At 37.9% G+C, this 19,861-nt stretch overlaps 2 protein-coding genes and 1 long non-coding RNA gene across 8 annotated transcripts in view; 1 reads left to right on the forward strand and 2 right to left on the reverse strand.

Moving 5' to 3' along the window:
- Positions 1-2,059: 2,059 nt before the first annotated feature.
- LOC146322058 (uncharacterized) lies at positions 2,060-4,994 on the reverse strand. Its single transcript, XR_014771422.1, has 4 exons — positions 4,924-4,994; positions 3,898-3,954; positions 2,252-2,302; positions 2,060-2,158 (listed from the first exon to the last, which is right to left on the reverse strand). It is a non-coding gene; the product is annotated as an uncharacterized LOC146322058 (long non-coding RNA).
- Positions 4,995-6,990: 1,996 nt separating this feature from the next.
- On the reverse strand, positions 6,991-17,390 carry dek (DEK proto-oncogene). Of its 4 annotated transcripts, none has more exons than XM_084727432.1 (12): positions 17,233-17,390; positions 15,659-15,812; positions 14,543-14,641; positions 13,916-14,025; positions 13,567-13,661; positions 12,924-13,053; positions 12,215-12,547; positions 11,844-12,008; positions 11,495-11,585; positions 11,243-11,385; positions 10,784-10,852; positions 6,991-7,565 (listed from the first exon to the last, which is right to left on the reverse strand). In XM_084727432.1, the coding sequence occupies exons 2-12, from the start codon at positions 15,780-15,782 to the stop codon at positions 7,554-7,556; spliced, it is 1,371 nt and encodes a 456-aa protein (XP_084583558.1). In that variant the 5' UTR covers positions 15,783-15,812; positions 17,233-17,390; the 3' UTR covers positions 6,991-7,553. The 4 variants fall into 4 exon arrangements, with proteins under 4 accessions (XP_084583558.1, XP_084583560.1, XP_084583559.1 ...); XM_084727434.1 differs by having other exon boundaries at positions 15,659-15,807; positions 17,233-17,386; XM_084727433.1 differs by having other exon boundaries at positions 17,139-17,292.
- Positions 12,575-19,861, forward strand: part of pik3r4 (phosphoinositide-3-kinase, regulatory subunit 4) — a 40,045-nt gene continuing 32,758 nt past the window's right edge. The window contains exon 1 of one of the 3 annotated variants that reach the window (XM_084727398.1): positions 12,575-12,595. The gene's annotated coding sequence lies outside the window, so the exon portion shown is untranslated. Of the gene's footprint in view, positions 12,596-17,752; positions 18,204-19,861 lie in introns of those variants that run through there. The other 2 variants (XM_084727396.1, XM_084727397.1) reach the window with 2 other exon arrangements.

The following is a 19,861-nucleotide window of genomic DNA, read 5'->3' on the forward strand; positions in this document are numbered from 1 at the left end:
TTGAGAGAAGAACACGTTGGAACTTTGGTTCAAGTTGTACAAGATACTTGTTTAGGTTTTTCAATAATATGGCATTCAAGAGTCTCATGAGAGAAAAATACAAAAATGAAAGGCTAAAAAAAAGTAAAAAAAAAAAAAAAAGTTAAAACAAGTCAATCCAATATTTTGAGGAAGAAACTCAAAATGGAGACTTTAAAAAAGGGACTTGACACACAAAACAGCAAAAGGCCTGGAGCCTAGAGAGAGACCAGCCCATGTTAACATCCAGATATGGTCATTACACATAGTAAAACATTTTCATTGGACAGCTCTAAATCTATGTCAAAACTCTTTTTCATATCTGTGAGGAAATATCTAAAACTCCAGGAAAAAAAACAATTTTTTTCTGATGCTGCAGGAAGGACGTCACACGTGTCAAAGATTGATAACAAAGAAACAGTTTTGACAGTTATGCTTTTGGTTTCAGATAATCAACATGTGCCAAATCTTTGTGCTGACTGAAGGTTGAGTTTAGTTTTTCAGTCCACAAAAGTCTGCAGGAGTTTCACAGGAAAGCAAAATCTACCAAACAATGGAAGTGAATGGTGACCAGTTTACTGTCTGAACTGAGTGTGTGTAGTGTGACAGTATGTGTGCGTAAGTGAACAGCATGTTGGGGCTTTAGGAGACTTGGATTACACCAGATGAGCAGTATGGAGGCATTTTATGTTTTTTTCCAGTTGTTTTTGTCCACTTGAACACAGCACCATTTTGCTTTTAATTGTGTAGGAGCTTCTGCCAAGCTGTTTTCCAGTGAAACTCCAGCAGAGTTATGGACTAAAAAACTAAACCTGACCTTCAGTTGGCATGAGGATGAGCAGACAATGACTGAACTTTCATTTTTGGGTGAACAATCCCTTTAAGGAGACTATGAGAGGTTTTCACAGACAGGTTGTGCAACATAAATGTCAGGGACTTTTCAAAAGCACCCTCAGCTTTACACCTTATTTGGTAATTTATCATTTTAAACTTCTTACCCGGATTGTACAGATTTAATGGCAAAGACTGGAGGATATTCTTTGGAGCGGTCCGTCTTCCCAGAAACAAAGCTGGCTGTTGAAGATGCCGACTCTTCCTCAGAACCACATTCACTCATCTTCAGGCTTTTTAGTCAATCTATGAGACAGAGATCAGTAACTGTTAGAAACTGCAAGTTTATTCACCTCGTTTCCTCAAGGAGACACCAAGTTCAGAAGGACGTGTCACATCCAGGTTTACAATCAGAGGACTGGACCAGACTTCCTCCTCTTTATCTCCAAACCTCTCCATCCTGACTGACTGTTTATAGGTGTTTGTGTCTTTAGAGTAACCTTCAATGTAAGTGGCATCTCTTTTCATTGACTGGGATTATTGTGTTTAAGAATGAATGACCTGCTGGTTGAGTTGTACATCTGCATCCAGATCAGGTCATCTGAGAAAAAAACTGAAATTTTGCTTAATGTGGAGCCAGGAACACAACTACAGCTTTTTTTCTGCAAATGAATGTCTTGGTGTGTCTGTTAAAGGGTTACTGCCACAAAAACTAATACAATTTAAAGGCTGGATTTGTGATTTGTTTATGATTGTGTGAATTTGTTTCTTTCTTTGTTTAGAACCGTGGTGATCATCATCATTAATCCCGATGGTGGTCTGGTGGTTTGTGACCCCACTTAGAACCTTTTATCCATAACGGTAACACTGCAGACTACAACAAACTTTACTAAGATCTAAAAAACAAACAAACACAAACAAACAAAAAAAAATGTGTTCAGTTCAGTTATTCTATTACTCTGGATGTGAACCTCTACTAGCAGCCAGAGGCACAAGACAAAAAACAACATGCTTAAAAACAAAAGATAAAATCAAAAAGTACAAAGACGTTTCCTGCACGTACAAGATAGTTTTTGTGTCTGTCTGCCTTTAACCACTGAGAGCTTCATTTAAAAACAGAATAACACAAAATGTGGTGTCAAAATATTCAAAGAAACTTAAAATGATGAGTTATTCATAACAAAATAGGGTAATAACAGTGACACAGACTTACATTAGCTACAAATGAGACTGATGGGATCACAACGTTGTCAGTAGTCGGTTGTTTGGAGACAGACAAGTCAGAATGTGACCAGATGGAGAGTTGCTCCTGTTTCAACAAACAGCACACAGTTAGATTTATATTTGGCTTTCATTACATTTAATCTGCAGCACCTTTGTCACCTGAATGTGATGGATGTACCTGGTTTTGTTTAATTTTGTCTGGCTCCTTGGGGCTGTCTTCTCTCCTCCCCTGCAGAGATGCATTTAGTTTCATCAGTGCTTTTCTTTTATAACATATTGATTGTACAAAAAAATTAATAAGTACCGAAACATCTTTACCAAGTAGACCTGTTAATATTATCACTGTCCAACTTAATATGTTCACCAACCAAAGGCAGCAGTAGAAATAGTGGAAAACACACAGTAAGTTGTTTTCCAGAGCTGTTTCAGTGGAATAATCAGGGTCTTCCTTGGATGTTTTTGAGACAAAAGTGACAAAGACTTGAGAACTTGGCATGCACTGTGTACACAGAGTGCTAAAACGACAAAATCACATGTCCATAGGAATTTAAATTTCATACCAAGATAGACCAAAAAGATAAACACTGTGACAAATGACACTGTTCATTTTGGCACAGAAATTAATATTTAAAAAAAAATACGGATGTGCAATCTTTCTCTACACATTTCACTCTCCTGGCTCTATTTTCATTTATCTATTTTTTTTTAAACTGATATGTTACTTTACTCAACATAGAGCACAGGGCAAAAGACTTAATAAAAACACATGGAAAATCATTTAACTACAGGTGAAGTACGGATTTAAAATTCTCAGACACATTCGTAATTGTGTCCACAACCAGACACCTTTTAGCTAATATTTTATTAAAGCTGCCCTTTGACTACTAAAGTTTTCTCTTTTGATACTCACAGTAAAGTATATCACAGACGACAAAACCGGGCTCAGTAACGACTGGACATGAAAACTCGGCTGACTCTCACCTGGGAGAGACTAGAGACTCTGTCCTCCAATAATAGTCCCCTCTATCTCGCCAACAGAACTCACGTCCCCCTTGGAGCCGATGCGTTAGCTTGTTTTTGCTAGCGTTAGTCTGTGAAGACGGCGGTGGTGCAGCGCAGGCCGTCAAAGACTGACGACTCTGTTCTTACTCTTTTAACAAACTTAAAAATCGATAACTGTTGTGCCATAGCAATAAATTAATTTAGCTGTAGCAGCCTCAGCCAACAATGCTGAATTAACAACCGCCATTCTCTAACGTGCGTGCGCGTGCGTAATATATCTAAGGCAAGAATAATGGCTTGTTGTGATTGGTCCAGACCTCACATGTGATAAAAGTCGAATAGTCTTTTTTTCTTTTTTTTTTCAAACGGAAACTTTTTTTTCTTGAGGGTGTATTAAAATGCTAGTTTGAATAAATTAAAAAAAATGAATAAAAGTTAAGAAAATATATGTTCTCTCAGTCATTTAGGGTGGGTCAGTTGTAAAAGTGGGCGGGCCCAGCGCGGTCAGGCACCGTACCTGATGTAAAGTAAATTAATTTAGCAATAACAAAGGTGTGCTACATACATCTAGCACCACTTTTGAATCATAATTTTAACTAAAATGAGGACAAAGGTATTGGCATAAAAAAAGCCTTTTGAAGCCAGTTATACAAAATGTTTGTGTTAGATTGGAAAGGATAACCCTGAATATGTCATGCAGAGCAGAAGGCAGAGTTTGAGAAAGAGGGCAGATGATGTTAAATGCTGTGCACTTGTCTACATCAGGCCTGATAGCTGAGAATAATAATAAAATTTAAAACAGTACAGAAACGGTGTGCTTACTGTGGTGAACTCTGCAGAACATGGTGACATACTGTGGCTACACAATGGATACACAACCTGTGGAGGTGGTTAAAGAATTGTGAGAAGTGTTCATGTAGTAAATTGTAAGACTTCTTTATCTGAAAGCAGACATGAGCTAGTCAGGAACATAGCAAAGGTCATGCACAAAGTAATGCAAAACAACAGCCATGCAGTGAATACTGTCACACTGAATCTGCTCTGTTTTGTTGAGACTACAGCTGTAGTTTGTGTGACAACTCTTCTGTGGTATATTTTGAGGCTGCACTTTGTACTGAAAGCAGTTAAATATTTTCTTTCTCTCCAACCATGCAAGTAAATGTAGTTTTAGTGTGCTGATATACTTGTTAGCATTTAGCTCAAAGCACAGCTTAGGTATGAGCTCAAAGTGACACATGCATCTAAGAGTTCTAAAAAAAAAGTTGTAGTTTATCTTGTTGGTATGGCCAGCGCTGGATCTGCAGTGGTTATTTCAGTATTATTGACACTTCCTGAGAATATCATTATCTCAGATTTCATGAATAAGATCCATAAATTTGCTTAGAAATTAAGATGTTCAATATATCTACAAAACTTGCTTTAAATTTATTGCTTTTTTGTTTTCAGACACAAAGAAATCCAATTAAAGGTGTCTGTACACCCATGCATACTCTGCAAACAGGAAGTGCTCACAGGTCATTCGGCAAACTTTTAATGGTGATGATTTGACTAAATGTAAACACATACAGGCTACAAAACTGAGCTCACAGTTAACTGACTTCAGTAGATGTATTATATATTTTAGCTCTGGAAACTGGTTGTTGATAAAAAGAATTTACTTTGTCATTTGTGTGACTGAACTTAAAATGTTTTTTAAATGTTCTTCCCATTCTGATCTAATAAAGACATTATTCAATTAAAATGATACAGCTGCTGATTACTTTTTGTCAGAGGACTCAGAAATAAAGAAACTACTCTGCAGCAGATAATGGACATTTCGAAATAGAGCCACTAGATGGCGCCTACTACCTGCAGATCCCTGAAGACGGAAAGAAAAAAAAAAACTGGGTGGATCAGTTGGGCCTCGAACAACAACCTGAAAATACATCATAAAACTAAAGATTTGAAACTTTATTATTTGTCACTCTAAAGCAATTTTACAAGTTATGCAAAGAAATACAGTGATTATCAAATACAAATCTGAAAAGTTTCACTGCAGGACTGAACGTGAAGAGCAGACCTTATCAGATTTTCTGTCTTTTTCCCCTCAAACACACAAAATAACTTTACACACATTGTTTTTATTCTACATTCAAAATAAAGTTTAGTCTTATCATGAAGTAAAACAACTCACCCGTCAGTTGTCTGATCAAAACTGCGACACAGAGAAACTTTGAAACTTAAAACGGCGGTAAGTTCGCTGTAAACAACTCAGAAATATCTGACAGTTTCACTTTCACCGGGAGAAGAAGGCGCGGTCACATTCAGCTCTGTGTGTGTGTGTGTGTGTGTGTGTGTGTGTGTGTGTGTGAGAGAGAGAGAGAGAGAGAGAGAGAGAGAGAGAGAGAGAGAGAGAGAGAGAGAGAGAGAGAGAGAGAGAGAGAGAGAGAGAGCCTTAGTTAAAACCGAAAGTTTGCTTTGTGTTAATCTTTATAACAATACATCCATTCACTCAGATCTCCGCGGGCAACCCGAGAAGGATATTTGGATGTAAACCTCTTTGTTTTACTGGTCTTGAGAAAATTACAGAAAATTAGGTCATATAAGATCCATTAACTAAAATTAGTTTGACCCCCCTGTTCTAGACTGAAAAGGATCAGGTAAGGCAGCCTGGCAGGCCAAAAATCCAAACTCTAACTAAAGCTCCTCAGCTTGCCTTGAATTTTAAGGCACCTGACATTAACTTTTATCAACTCTGAGCTTTTATTATACTTTACAGGAGGAGGAAGAATGTGCCTGATAATCAGGTAAGAGAGAGAGAGCAGTCAGCACTCATCTCCACCAGGATATAAACCCTTTGTAATTACCCACATTATGATTGGTAACTGTAAGTTAATTACATACTTTTCCCTCCTTATATGCAACTACTTTTGCAAGTAGTTGCATATAATTATGTCTGTCCAGACCATATTAAGTGTATATATTTATCAAAATTGCTTGCTCATGGGTGCTGAGTGGAGAACTGACCTAGTAAACATGTTTTTAATGGTGAGGGGAAACAGGTGCATGCAGGGGAAACCCTCACAGGTACTGGAAGAACATGGAAACTCCACACTGAAAGGCCCGATGCACTGAGATTCAACTGCTGCCTTCCTGCCAAGCTGAAAATACAAACTACTGCTCAGCTGTGCCACCTTCTTATGTTACAGTCATCACTTGAGAGATCAGGCCAGCTGGACAGATGACCTGCCAGAAAAACAGGCTCTTCATGAACTGTGAATCCTCATGCTTAACAACTAAAATGTATATTTATATACAGAAGTGAAACTATAAATCAGTACATCATTTGAATTAATGTAGTTAGTTTTAATTAAACAGAAACTGTAATAAAAACAGATCAGACTCACCTGTACAGAGAGCTGAGGATTCTCCAGATTATAGCTTCAATTTTAAATCATATCAGTGAATATATCAACTGAAAACCTGACAAACTGAGAAAAAACTTGCATTAATCACCTCACTCTTCCACCATGGAAGTTCTGCCAGGTGTTTCCTGAACTTCAATATAAATAGAAAATGGAACTTGCCCTGGGTGTTTGACTACAATCAGCTTTCATTGTTCCTTTTAGTCACTGGTTGAGTTACTGTTTCTAGTTAATCACTGACTGTTTGATCAATAAATGCATCACTGCAAACACAAACCTGCTTCTGATTATTTGGTGATGGAAATGTATGTGCACACTTTGAAAATATAAACACTTAATTTTATCTTAAAAACACCATGTTAGTGTGAAAACATGTGAGTGAGGGCAGAGCTCACGCTGGTGCAAACACCTTTTTTTGAATTTGAAAACCTAATAATTAAAAATCTATGTTGAGTAGTTGTGAGTTTCTGAACTCATTTTACATATAAAAATTCAAACCACATTAAGACAATTTTGTTCAAAAAGATACAATTTTAATAAGTAAGTAAATTACTCAACACAATTGTAAATTAACATTTGACAGAAAAACATCCAAATAAAACAAACAAAACTCCAGAAAAAAAAGAGAAACTGATCTGACAAAATAATGAGTTTAAGTATGTTAATCAAAAATAGCTTCACCTAATCAGAAACAAATGTACAAGTTTGAATCCAGAAGTAAAAAGGTGGAGTCCTGTGAGTCAAAAGCAAAGATCAGACTTGGCGTTAATAAAGACAACTCTGGGACTTTTCTTTTGTTGAAACGGAGGAAAACAACAGTTTAGTCAGAAATGTCATTTTTCTCACGAGTCTTTACTTTATCAGAGAAAATAAAAAACTTGATGTTGATGAACACTGTTGAGTTAATCTGAAAATCTATACACACATTAATAAAAAACATAATCATGTATAAAACTTTTGTATGAAAACAAACTGATATGAAACTAATGAAAAAGGAGCTTTTCGGCCACTGCTACTGAATTTTTTCCCCCGTGACGTTTTGCAGCGATTACAGCTTCGTTCTTCTTCAGGTCTTCATGTGATGAGCTGCGAGGAAACATTAAATGAAACATGAAGTCAGAATAAATAAAAGAGAAACAGTCGAGTTCTTTAACAGTGCAGACAAACAAACTACTTTGAATAATGACAATAATTCAACACAGGGTAATATGGACAAAATCCAGAGATACAAGGGGTGATATGTAACTTTTTAAAAATAAACACTAGGCCTGTTTCTCAATATTTTGTCCGTTTTTGTTTGAATTCTTTAAAGTTTAGATTATTATTTAAAGCTAAACTGAAAGGTAAATAGGAGGATAAAGTCACAATGAAGAACTGAACACGACTTCACAGAGCCTCCCTCTCACTAAACAACCTCATCCTGCTTCAGAAAACTGTGCAGTTAAAACAATCAAAGCACTGATAAAAAAAAAAAAAAAAAATGGCGAAGCACCACTTGGGGAGTAACAGATTACATGTAACGGCGTTACGTAATTAGGATACAAAAAAAAGGTAACTGTAATCCGTTACAGTACAGAAAAAAAAAATGTAATCAGATTACCGGTGTATTTGATAAAAACAGGGGATTACATTTTAAAATCAAACAGGATACACTACAATGCAGCAGACATGCACAGTGCGCACGCATTGTGACACTTTACGACACAACACGACCAGCGGCGTCGCCTCGACCCGTGTGTAAACATAATGTCAGCTGAGGTCGTTCAACATTATGGCCACTGCCGGGGAGAGAAATGCTTTTACTGGATGGAAACTCTGCCATCATTTTGAGTTTAAATCAGAAAAGAAGAACAACATCAGATTATGTCTCCCAGCTGTCAAAATACTGTCATCATCCAGGGACTTGACGTCCAACGAAGACAAACCGCTAACATTTGCTGAAATACACAGAAATCCAGCAAGTTAAAGTTAAGGTTTGTTAGCTTGCTAACCTGTCAATAACCTGTCAATAACCTGTCAATACTACTACTCATGCTACTACTGTACTGTATAACTACTACTGGAAAACATTTTGGGACTGTAGGTGCTGATGCTGATTGACAAAAACTGAATCACCCAGTTTATATACATCTAATATCATAACAGTTGCATTTATCTGGATCAAACAGTCATAATGTTTAATAAACATGACGTCATGTCCTGTTGTGTGTTTGGTCTTATATTCTTGCTTATCATTTGCATTATTTCACCTGCTCTGTGCTGTAAATTATAACCATCCGATCTCTTTTTAAACCTTTAAAAGCCTTTCTTGGGTTTAGAGGGGGGAAACAAATCATGTTTTTAGTGATAACGGCAAGATTTCTGCCAGAAAGGGTTATTGGCACAACGCCATTAAGTCTAACTGCTTCTGTGTGCAAAGGAAATCAGTTTCAGCAGGTGATCATGTTTGACACACCTGTAATTAAAGTCAGCACCTGTACATTTCATGTCACAGACGATACAGACACCAGGGCAGGTAAATTACATGTAGGTCACTTTGGAGCATGTTAATACCTGACACACCTCTTTCAGGTGGTGATTTTTTACATTTAATAATAACTCTAACAATAATAATGATTGTCACAATCATCATCATTATTATTTATTTATTTATCTTTGTATGTTTCTCAAAAAAATACACTCGTCTTTATTTGCATGTTTGGTATTGAAGTGATCCAAAAGTAACCAAAAGTAACCAGTTACATTACTTTAATATTGTGATACTTGGAGTAAGTTACTGATTACATTTTTAAACAGGTCACTTGTAGTTGTACTGGAGGACATTTTTAAAGTAACCCTCCCTACCCTGTATATCAGTATGTAGTGAGGATTTGAGAAGTAGTATGAGGGGAAGAGGAAGTTTTTGTGGTATCAGACGAGTTCAGACTCTGTGGTAGAAATGAGGAAGTGCGGCTGCATTAAAGGTGTCATGTTATTTTTACAGTTTAGTTTCCACCAGGGAAAATACCTCAGTCATTAAATATATCAAATAAAAGAGTCTTCACTGTCACTGTCAGCATTATTTCAACTGCCAGACATATTGTGAGGCACAGAAAAGCAGTCTGAAAGTCTGAAACAATGTTGATGTTGTAGTCTTTCCACATTCTTCAGCACCAGCACATTAAATGTTAATCTCTAAGAAAAATCTCTCTGTTGGAGATTGTTTTTATTCACATTTCACCGTCCAACTCTGTGGCCTTGTTTGCATTTCTGTTGTCGCTCTCTGCACTTCCGTAGTCATTTCCTTTTGATGGTAAAAGTGATAACTTCTGCTGACCTCTGCTGGAGACCAAAAGGAATTACAAGCTACGTGAGTGCTGTCAAAAACTATTTGTGACCATTTTCTATTTTTTTTAGGCATTTTATGTCTTCATTGGACAGAAGAGTCTTAGATGGACATGAAAGTCAGAAGAGAACGTGAGGGGAAGAAATACAGCAAAGGACTGCAGGTCAGAACTGAACCCTGCTGCTGCAGAGGGACTCATCCTCAACCCACTGTGACTATTTACACACACTGAACTGAAAGGATCTGGCACATAGTTTCTGAGTTTGATTTCTTTAAACACATGAACTTATCATTTTTAAAAACAAATGTCCAAAGCTAGAAGATATTGGGTTGATATATAAAGAGAAAAGCAACAAATTCTAGAAACTAGAACCTGAAATTTGGACAGTTTCACTCATCAAAAGACAATTTAATTGATTATCAGAGGTGGGGGACTGGAGTCACAAATTTAAGGACTTGAGACTTGCTTGATTAAAACTGATTCAAGAGTCGACTTGAGTTTGATTTGGGACAGATGACTTGAAAGGACTGTTTTTTAAACTAAACAGTGACATTTATCCAGGTACAGCAGCAGGGCTGCAAGAGGCATTTTGCAATTAGTTTGACTGAAATTGCAATTGTGATGTGATTAGTGGAAATGATCAGTTTTGCACGACACTTTTCACGTTGACTGAGAAAATAAAATGTTAAAATCACAATGATGTGCTACTTATTGAGGTCTGAACCAAACAAACAGGTTTTATTTTATCTGGAGAACAATACAGGCTCTGAGTTTTCCCCGACACAAACAGAATTAATATCTATCGAGTCTTTGATCAGTTCACAAACAATCCTCGCTCACAGGATGTCAGTGATATCCAAAATCTGTTGGTCGAGTGGAAAATCAGTGATAAAACTGTGTAGTGTGGCCTTGCCTTAAGTGTGTGTGTGTGTGTGTGTGTGTGTGTGTGTGTGCGTGTGCGTGTGCGTGTGCACTCACAGATTTGACGGTCTGTTTGATGTAGTCCTTCTTGCTGGTCAGGTCGTGGTCTGGGTAGGTGTCAAACACCTGAAAACACAAAGAGGAAGAGTCTGAGACGAGACGAAAGAAATGAATTTGTTCTTAATGAGGACGGTATGATTTGGCACAAAAAAGTCATACTGGGATGAAACTGAATGAAACTGAGAATGATCATTTTTGCATCACAATTTTAATTTTCACACACAGCTCCCTCTCCTCTTCCTCTGCTGCAGGGTTCATCGGCTATTACTCATAACATCTAACCAATCACATACTGCTATGAGCAGGACACTGAGCCACACTACAGACTCTACTAGTGTATTATACTGTACAGCGTATAATTATCTATTATATGTACTATAGTATAGTATCATATAGTATAGTTCAAGGCGTCAGTGTGAGCATGAAGTAAAGTGTAAACAGCAGGAAGGTTCTTACCCTCTGGCAGATCTGTTTCATGGTCATCTCCTCCAGGTTGGCCTCCTTCAGCAGACTCTGCACCGTCTCCTTCAGCTGCTCGTCACTCGGACCCTTCTTTACCATCTTGATGAGCGGCTCGTCCTCGTCTGAACTGTCCTCTGCTGCAGGTGAGAACAGACAAGAAAAATCAGCATTCACTAAGCTACAGGCGTCAATTTGGTGAATGTAAAATTGTATTAAACCATAATTAGATGATCAGCATGAGCTCACCTGTGTTTGTGTTGTTTTTGCTGTTGCTGCTACTGTCGGCCTTCTTGGTTTTGGCGGCAGGTTTGGCAGGAGCTGATTTCTTCTTTTTGGGCTGCAAAACAAACGACACACATCAGCTCAACAACATCACACATCTGAGAGCCAAACTTCATTTAAGCAGATAAGAAAAACTGCAAGAAAGCTAAAAATCTGAAAATACATGAGAACTATACAGATTTAATTCTGTATAGAGACACAAATCATAGCTTTCAATGCTTTCTGTTAAATTCAGTTAAATAAATAAATGATATTGTGAGTATTTTTAAAACTTTTAAAACTTGTCTTTTCTTGCATTGGACTTGAGTTTTACCTTCTCGTCAGCTTCACTGTCGGCGTCAGATTCTGACTCATCTGAAACGTCCCTCTTCGCTCTCTTTTTAGGAGGACCTGTCTTCTTCGCTGGTGTCCTCTGTCTTTTCACTGGTGCTGATTTCTTGGCAGCCGACTTCCCTCTGCTCGACTTCGACTTAGAAGACTGATACAAAATATTGGTGGGTTAAAAGTCAAAGTGTCATCTGAAGACAACTGAAGATATAAACAATTTACAATACTTTAAAAAGTAGTTTGTTTTGCAAGAAAACCCCTCATGATCAACTGATCAGCTGATTATTTTCTCTATTAGTCACTTGTTCTCTAAAATGTCTGAAAATAGTTAAAAATGCTCAGCCTGGACAACCTCACCTCATCATCTTCTTCATCATCATCCTCCTCCTCCTCTTCATCTGCAGACTCCTCTGACTTGTCCGACTGGTCCTCCTCTTTCTCTGATGGTTTGTCTTCTGTATCAGACCCCTCAGCCTCAGCTGAAGCCCCCACCTTCTCATCTTCGTCATCGTCATCCTCGTCGCTGCTCGAGTCCATGACGATGGCTTTGGATTTGCTTCCTGTTTTGGACTTCTTGGGACTGGACGACGAGCTCCTGGGTTTGGGTTTGCTCTTCTTCTTTGTCTTGGCATTCGAGTCGTCGCCGGACAGTTTCTTCTTTGATTTCTTCTTTTTCTTCACAGGTACACGCTGCCGAAGGACAAACAGCAGTTTTAGGTCCAGTCCACAGCTACACAGGTATTTTTAAGAATTTTTGCCTTTTCTGTGTATTTGGGCATTTCGTTCGCACACAAATGGCATTTTAGAGCTTTTTGTAAACTCCTGTTTTATCATTGTGTCGATTTAGACTTTATGGGAACTTTAAGTGCATTATGAAATCACAAAAGTGTGTTTAGCAGTGTGATCATACGGGCCATGAACTGCAACTGCACTTTCCCTCAGCTGTTCAAGCTTTTCTGGGGGAAGAGGGACGAAAGAAGATTAAACTACAAACTTTTCACTATGAAAAATATGATAACCTGTCAATTAATAATAATCAATTAGAGCCACTGAGCTCACTGTTCACCTTCCCGCTGTTTTTCGGCGCGATGAGGAAAGTCAGGATCCTGTCAACCAGATCTGAGTGGGTTCCTTTCTTCTCCAGATCCAAAACGCCGCAGACAACTTTCAGTTTGGTGTTTGTAAAGTTTGAACTCCTGAAATCGCAAAGAAAAGCAGGAGAGATTATTATTTTTGGTCTACAAGTAAAATCAGTCTCAGTGATAGCACTTCATTATGAAGGTCTTTCTGCCTCTGAGAGGAATCATCCCTTCACTTTCATTGAGCTAATAGACTCTGAATTTCCTTTGTGTTTTAAACCTGTATAGTTTTGTGCTCAAACTCAAACAGACCTTGTTACTCAGCTTAACAGAATTACAGTCAATAAATAGACTGACACAATAGCTGATAAATTAGAAAGTTTGTTTAAAATCCATCAGCAGAATTCAAGCAGGCAACCATGACTTTAGATGAAAAAAAGGTGAATCTGGAGGATGAGGAAATAAAGCCCAAAAGTTTAATAAAAAGCTGGCCATAAACATCTTTAATTCATCGAACAAAATCATCTTAAAACCAGACATTGCTTAAGAGCCAAAGAACCACCACCACTTCTCTCCCTCTGGTTCCACATGAAGACTGAAGAAGTAAAGTGTCTCTGTCCAGAAACTTACTTGAGAAGTTTTTCTCGTTTTTTGGTGTACTGTTCACTGTCCGCGTCAAAAGGAAAGCCGTTGAACAGACGCAAGTTCTTCTTTAATGTGGCCATCTGATAAGAGAACAAACAATAATTTCATGTAATAAAAGTCGTCTTTCAATGCAAATGTATATTTTTGTTGCAGTTATGTTCACAACAGAGGTGGTAACTGAACACCCCTGAAAGATGATAATTTCACCAAGAGAAAAATAAAAAAACTGCAATACTAGAGTAGCAACCTGGAAATCTGAAGAGCAGCACAAATATATTCCACTATATAAAGTTTAAAAAGAAATAATCTTTGAGATTATTTAAGATGTTTGTACCTTTCCTGGTCTGTCAAACAGGATGGCGTGCAGAGGTTTCAGGTCAGCTGGCTTCATCTTGGTGATCTGGTAGCCGGTGCGTGGAATGTCTCCCAATTTATCACCACAACCTGAAAATATGGGAACACAAACATGTGACAGTGGAGCCATAAACTGGACATTTAATAGGTTGAAATACTATTTAATATACGATCTATGGTTAAAATGAGTTGTTTCCCCCGTCCCAGGATGCTCTGCAGGCTGCAAGAACACTGCAGGAGCACAGGATGTGCAGCATTATAAACTGACAAAAGCAAGCAACGTTGAGTCCTTCACTGTCAGTTTATAAGTCTGTCAGTTGTCTGTCAATGTAAAGTTCAGTCTGTTATCCTGAAAACAAAAGCCTGCTGCTCTGAAAATAAAGACTCTGGAGTTACAGTTCAATGACTGCCTGTCTCACTGCTGCCAAACTCCAGTAACATTTAGCTAAATTTAACTGTTACAAACATCTACAGCTTTTACAACATTATTGCTGATTTCTTGCAACTCAAAAAAACAACAACAAAAAAAAAAAAACAACCCTTACACATTCGGCGAACATTCGGCAGTAATCAAGTTAGTAAGTAAGTTAGTTGGTTAAATATTTACCATCTCCAATCTTGAGCTTTTCCTTCTGCTTTGGTGCCTGAAAGTCGAGCCTCTCAATTGTCTTCTTCGCCCTCTTGCCCTCAATGATTTCACCCGCAGCTGCAAAAACAGAGAGAGTGAGAACAACAAAGTGAACATTTAATTTAAAGACATCTTAATGACAATGGTGCCACTTTAGTTCAAGTCCAAGAAATTATTCATGACAATAAGACAAAAGCACATTAAGACATCTTAATTACAAGTCCAAAATGTACCAACACACATCTAATGTTCTCATGATGGCCAGTGTCAAAACTAATGACTTATGACAGGTTAATGTCATGTTAAAACATAAAACTAAACTGTTTCTTTCTAATGTCAAGGCATCATAACAAAGGCATCTCAAACAATGCATTAAAACTGACAATAGTGACTGAATAACATTAAATGACAACAGTCAAACATTAACAAAGACTCCTTCATGTTCATAACAGGTGTTATGACATGGTTATGACAGTGTTTTTTATCCATATCTGTGAAACCACCTCTAAACCTGTTTAACAGACGTATTAATACCAAGCATGGCTGCACAATTAATCATAATATCAAAATAGAAATATGGCCGCCTGCAATATCCAAATTGCAGAACGAAACCAAATCACAAGTTTTTGAAAAGGGGAAAATGTGACAAAACAGTGTTATAATGAAGAGATGCAGAGATGACCCAGCCTAAAAATCTTGATCTCCGTGATGAAAGAAAACATTTGTTTTGTAGACAAATATCACATCATCATGGTTTTAATAATTTAGTTTTTTTTCCAGTAAAAATGAAAAATGTAACGATATGACTTTTTAAGCATATTGTGCAGCACTTGAACAACTCTGCTTCAGCTCCTTGTAAAGTATACAGAACTACAGCCTAAGACACGGGTCTTTATAACCAAGATGTATCAGCTGACACCAACATGGTTTGAAATCATGTTAATGAACTGCCCCTGTCAAACATACACATAATTCATTAAGTATGTCAAAGTGCTCTTACAAATCTCACCACCAGACAGATTTCATCAATATCAGATGTTTTAGCTGCTGAAAGGAGGAGTGAACAGAGGGAGCAAACAAGCCGTTCTCCTTTACCAGATATTTTGGAGCTGCTTTTTTCTGGACTCGACTGGTCTTCCTGTGATGTCTCCTGCAGGTCCTCCACTTCTTCCTCTGACACCGCAGAGCTGTCCATCGCTTCCTCCGCCACGTCACTCATATCTGCACAGCCTCAGTCCGTCCAACTATCCTAACAGGAGACAGATGAACATGTTCATGTCATCATAATACCACAATGCTGGTATGGTAATGAGTAATGAGTTTCAAATAAATAATAATGAATACACACACAGAGTCAAATGCTACAGCTTAAGTGTAACCAGCTATAAATCAATGACATGCACAGAAATTAGACATAATTTCAGTGAATAAAAGTTCATACTCCTTACATTTAAACATCGGTATTCATTTGCTAAATAAGAGACAAAAATATCTCCACATCTGTATTATCTTAACCTGTGGATTAGTTACATGTGCATGTGGAAAGGGGATCAAGTAAAAAAAATCTATTCAGTAAACAGACATTAAAAAAAGCAGCCAACTGATATGAAAACTTTATTAATGATGTTTGACAACCATCTCAACTCGAGTCGACTTGCAAGCATCTTCCAAGTATTTCAACAACATCAACAAATAGAAATGTGTCTCTAGTTAAAGTAGTTTGGTGTAGTAAACGTATGCCGAACGCTAATTCCGTAAGTATTAAAATGAGGTATTGTTAATTCGTGTTTTACAATACTGTCTGGCAGCTTGGATAGAATTAGCTTGCACTAACAGCTGACTTTCCCATTGATCAACTTATCTTCTCTTAAAATCAACCCTAATGTGTGTCTGATAAGGAAATATGAGTCGAAAACCCGTCTATGTTTTATCATTAGACACTTGGCTTACTATTTATTATGCTCCACCTGTCCCCCATGCTGCTTTCTCTCTTTATTCTTTCACAATAAACGTCTGTACGGGTTGGCGCGCTATAACTTTACATTACACTAGTGGCGTCTGGGAGGGAACCCCAGAGTCGCGAAAGATCTCGCGAGAGCTATTCTTTTCACCCAAACCATGATCGTTACACACTCTTAAAGACGTGTTTTTGTGCCCAAACCAGATCATCTTTTAACCACAATATTGTCATATTATGAGACATACTTAGTTTTTAGAGTGTCTAAGATGAAACAATAACACGCACAAATCTCGCGAGGGGGCGCAAATCAAGGGTTCCCTTCTAGACAGGTCAATAAACACGTTAGCTATCGCGCGTTAAGTTAGCCCGCTATCATGCTTAGGTATAAACTACAACTTTTGTGTGCACTTCTGTGCCACCTCGGTGCTTGTCGCTCAGTTATCCGGTGTTAAATGTTTTGAAGCGGAGTACAAAAAGCAATCAAGACGTTAACGTTTGACAGTAGACAGCTAGCCACTGCCTGCTAACACTGCTGTTAGCTACCATAATGTTAGTGACGTTCACTCACAGCAGTGTGTTAATGAGACAAAAATAACGATGTGAATTTTGTACAACCTGATGAGGCGATGCATAAAAACTCCACATGAATGTCACCAAATATCCAATCTATAGATGTCTGATGTTGGCGGAGAAGCTTCTAAAAGTTTACCTTGTTATGAGCCAGAGAACTGCGTCTCATCTGTCAGTTTCTTGTTTTTAATTTCATGATGGCGGTTTCTCTGGGGGGCGGGGATTACAGCGGCGGCCGCCCCACTGATTGGGCCAAGGACTGGTGACGTTTTCCTTCTTCGTTTTATTAATGGCGGACCATACAGGTAAATTTTGCGCTACCACCCCCTTCTGTTGATATGTATGATATGAGTGCTATCTGTTGATGGCATTATTGTGAAAAAGGTTTAATCGATTAACAAAACAATAAATTAAATAAATAAGTAAAAAGTATGATATGAACAAGAGTAAATAAAGACAACAAGAACAATATAAACAAACATATAACAATATGTTTTTTTCATCTTATACGTGTTACAGACAGATTATGGCGATGATTCAACGGTTTTACCGTAAAGGTCACATTCCTTCAAAAAATAAAAGCTTGGTGCTACACAAATGTGTATGATTCAATGTTAATAGCCTTAACAAACAAAAGAAACTAGAGCGGTTCCTCATCCTCATAGACGATCTTTGCAGTAACGGAAATTGACCAATAGGGGCGCTTTCGAGCTCTCCGTTTCCGCTCTGACCCGGATTCATAACAACAGCTGGACACGGCTAACTGACGAGCTAACGAGCTAACAGTGATTCAGGCTGATACTTCTGGTTATTAGTCACGGTTACGGTCCGGTTACAGCAGCGGGCCGTCTCAGCAGCAGCAGGACGGTCGGATAGCTGGACGGCTGTCTGAGGTAACACCCCGAGACACGACATGAAGACGGTTAACGGTCACTCTAAGTTCAGGCTGAAGTCTGGTACCGTTAGCAGCCGTTAGCAGCATCACTGGAACCGGAGGGACGTCGACTGCTCGTTAGCCTGCTGAAGCTAAAGCTAAATAACGCACCATCAACAACGACAACAACATCAGCAGCAGCCTGCCAGCAGCAGCAGAAGCCTCAGTAACAGCCGGTAACGATTAACGCACAGCAGCGTTTAACTGTAACGTGAGCATTAAACGTTTCGCTGCTGCTATTGTGAATGTTTTGGTTTTAAGTAACTAGAACGGTTAGCTACCATGCTAAAGCAGCGCTGTCAGAGTGCCGTTTGTGTCGCTGAATCATGTGACTGCTCCTTTAGAAGCTGCTTTTATTCTGGTTAGATCCTGTATGTATACATGTTTGCTCCACATCTGCTTTATTTTGGGTGAAAAGCTGTGAAACCCAGATGTTTGGCTAAAGACACCATTATGTTAGAAACATTAAATTGAAGTTATTGCTGTGGAGAAGAGGATCAGGGAGGTGATGGAGACTAAACCTGTTTCTTCACGACGAAGTTTAACTTCTGTTTAATGGTTTGATATAACTTATATGACCAAAAAGTAAGTGGACAGACACACACTGAGGTGTAAATACGAGTTATAGGGTTTTGTCTGGATGTTTTTGAGACAAGGGTGGCAAAAGCTTGAGGACATTTAAATAATTATTTCCACCAGACTGATATGGGAAAATCAGTACCAAGGTATAAAAAATCCTATAGATTTTTCTTGTAATTCTCAAAAACGGTGTCAGCCAGTAATGCAAAAGTGATACAGTTAGATAGGCAAAGGAAAACTTTGGTACTTTTGGTCTGGGTCTGTTTTCCCAGATTTTGTCTTCTTAGTTCATAATTATTATTTCTTCTCGCATCCATTTCCTGCCTGTTTCATATCATCTTGTATTAAATTTTAGGGGTTTTTGACTGTTGGCAAAACAAGTAATTCGAAGACATCTACAGAGCTCATAAACATAATGTAGTAAGAAGATATCAGACATATAAAAAATAGAACTGAATTTGTAATTTGATTAAATAAATAGTTTGTTAAATAGTGGAAATAAAAATGTAGAAAGAAATATAAAGCTCTTCATTTTAGCTCTGATCAGCTGGTAAATAATAACAAAAACTTTGAGTTTCCTTTACCGCCAACCATTTAACTAACAATATTAATAAATCCAAATGTCTTGAACTCTAAGCTCTTATTTTTTATTTTTCACTGTGCATCTGCTGACACATTTACAGCATCTCAAACTGCTTTTTTCACTGTTGCAGAAGTTCTTCTTGCAGCCTTTTATCATTGTGTCTCTCCAGTTTTTGGCCATGTGTCAGATTATTTACACACAGCAGAACATCCACCCTTGCGTAGTATTTAGGGGGTGTTAACTATGCTAATAAGAAACGACTGGCCACAGCCTTTAAGTTTATGATCAGCTGGGATCCATCATTCAGCACTCCTTTAGAAAGAGCAGGTTTAGGTGGTTGACTTTTCATAATTTTTCTCTAAACAGTAAATTCAGACAAAAATATAAGAGACAATTAAAGAGAATTTTATTGCTTGAGGCCTTAGGTGTCAAACAGCTGTCTCCAGCTCTCTCTGAATGTCCTCGTCTTCACAAACACTGATGACAACCTGGACATATTGGCTTGTTGAACAACTGCTCCCTATGACTCTTATATTAGTCTACTCTGGACCACATCAATAAAATGTTGGCTACTAGTCTATTTTTGTGTTAGTTGTTTCTGTTGTGACGTGACATCACATCAGAAGATGGATTATTTTAATTGTTTATTCATGTGTCAATTATTTTCTCAAT

The sequence above is a fragment of the Lutjanus erythropterus genome, chromosome 9, assembly GCF_056507025.1.
Source record: "Lutjanus erythropterus isolate fLutEry1 chromosome 9, fLutEry1.hap2, whole genome shotgun sequence".
Lineage (NCBI taxonomy): Eukaryota > Metazoa > Chordata > Actinopteri > Lutjaniformes > Lutjanidae > Lutjanus > Lutjanus erythropterus.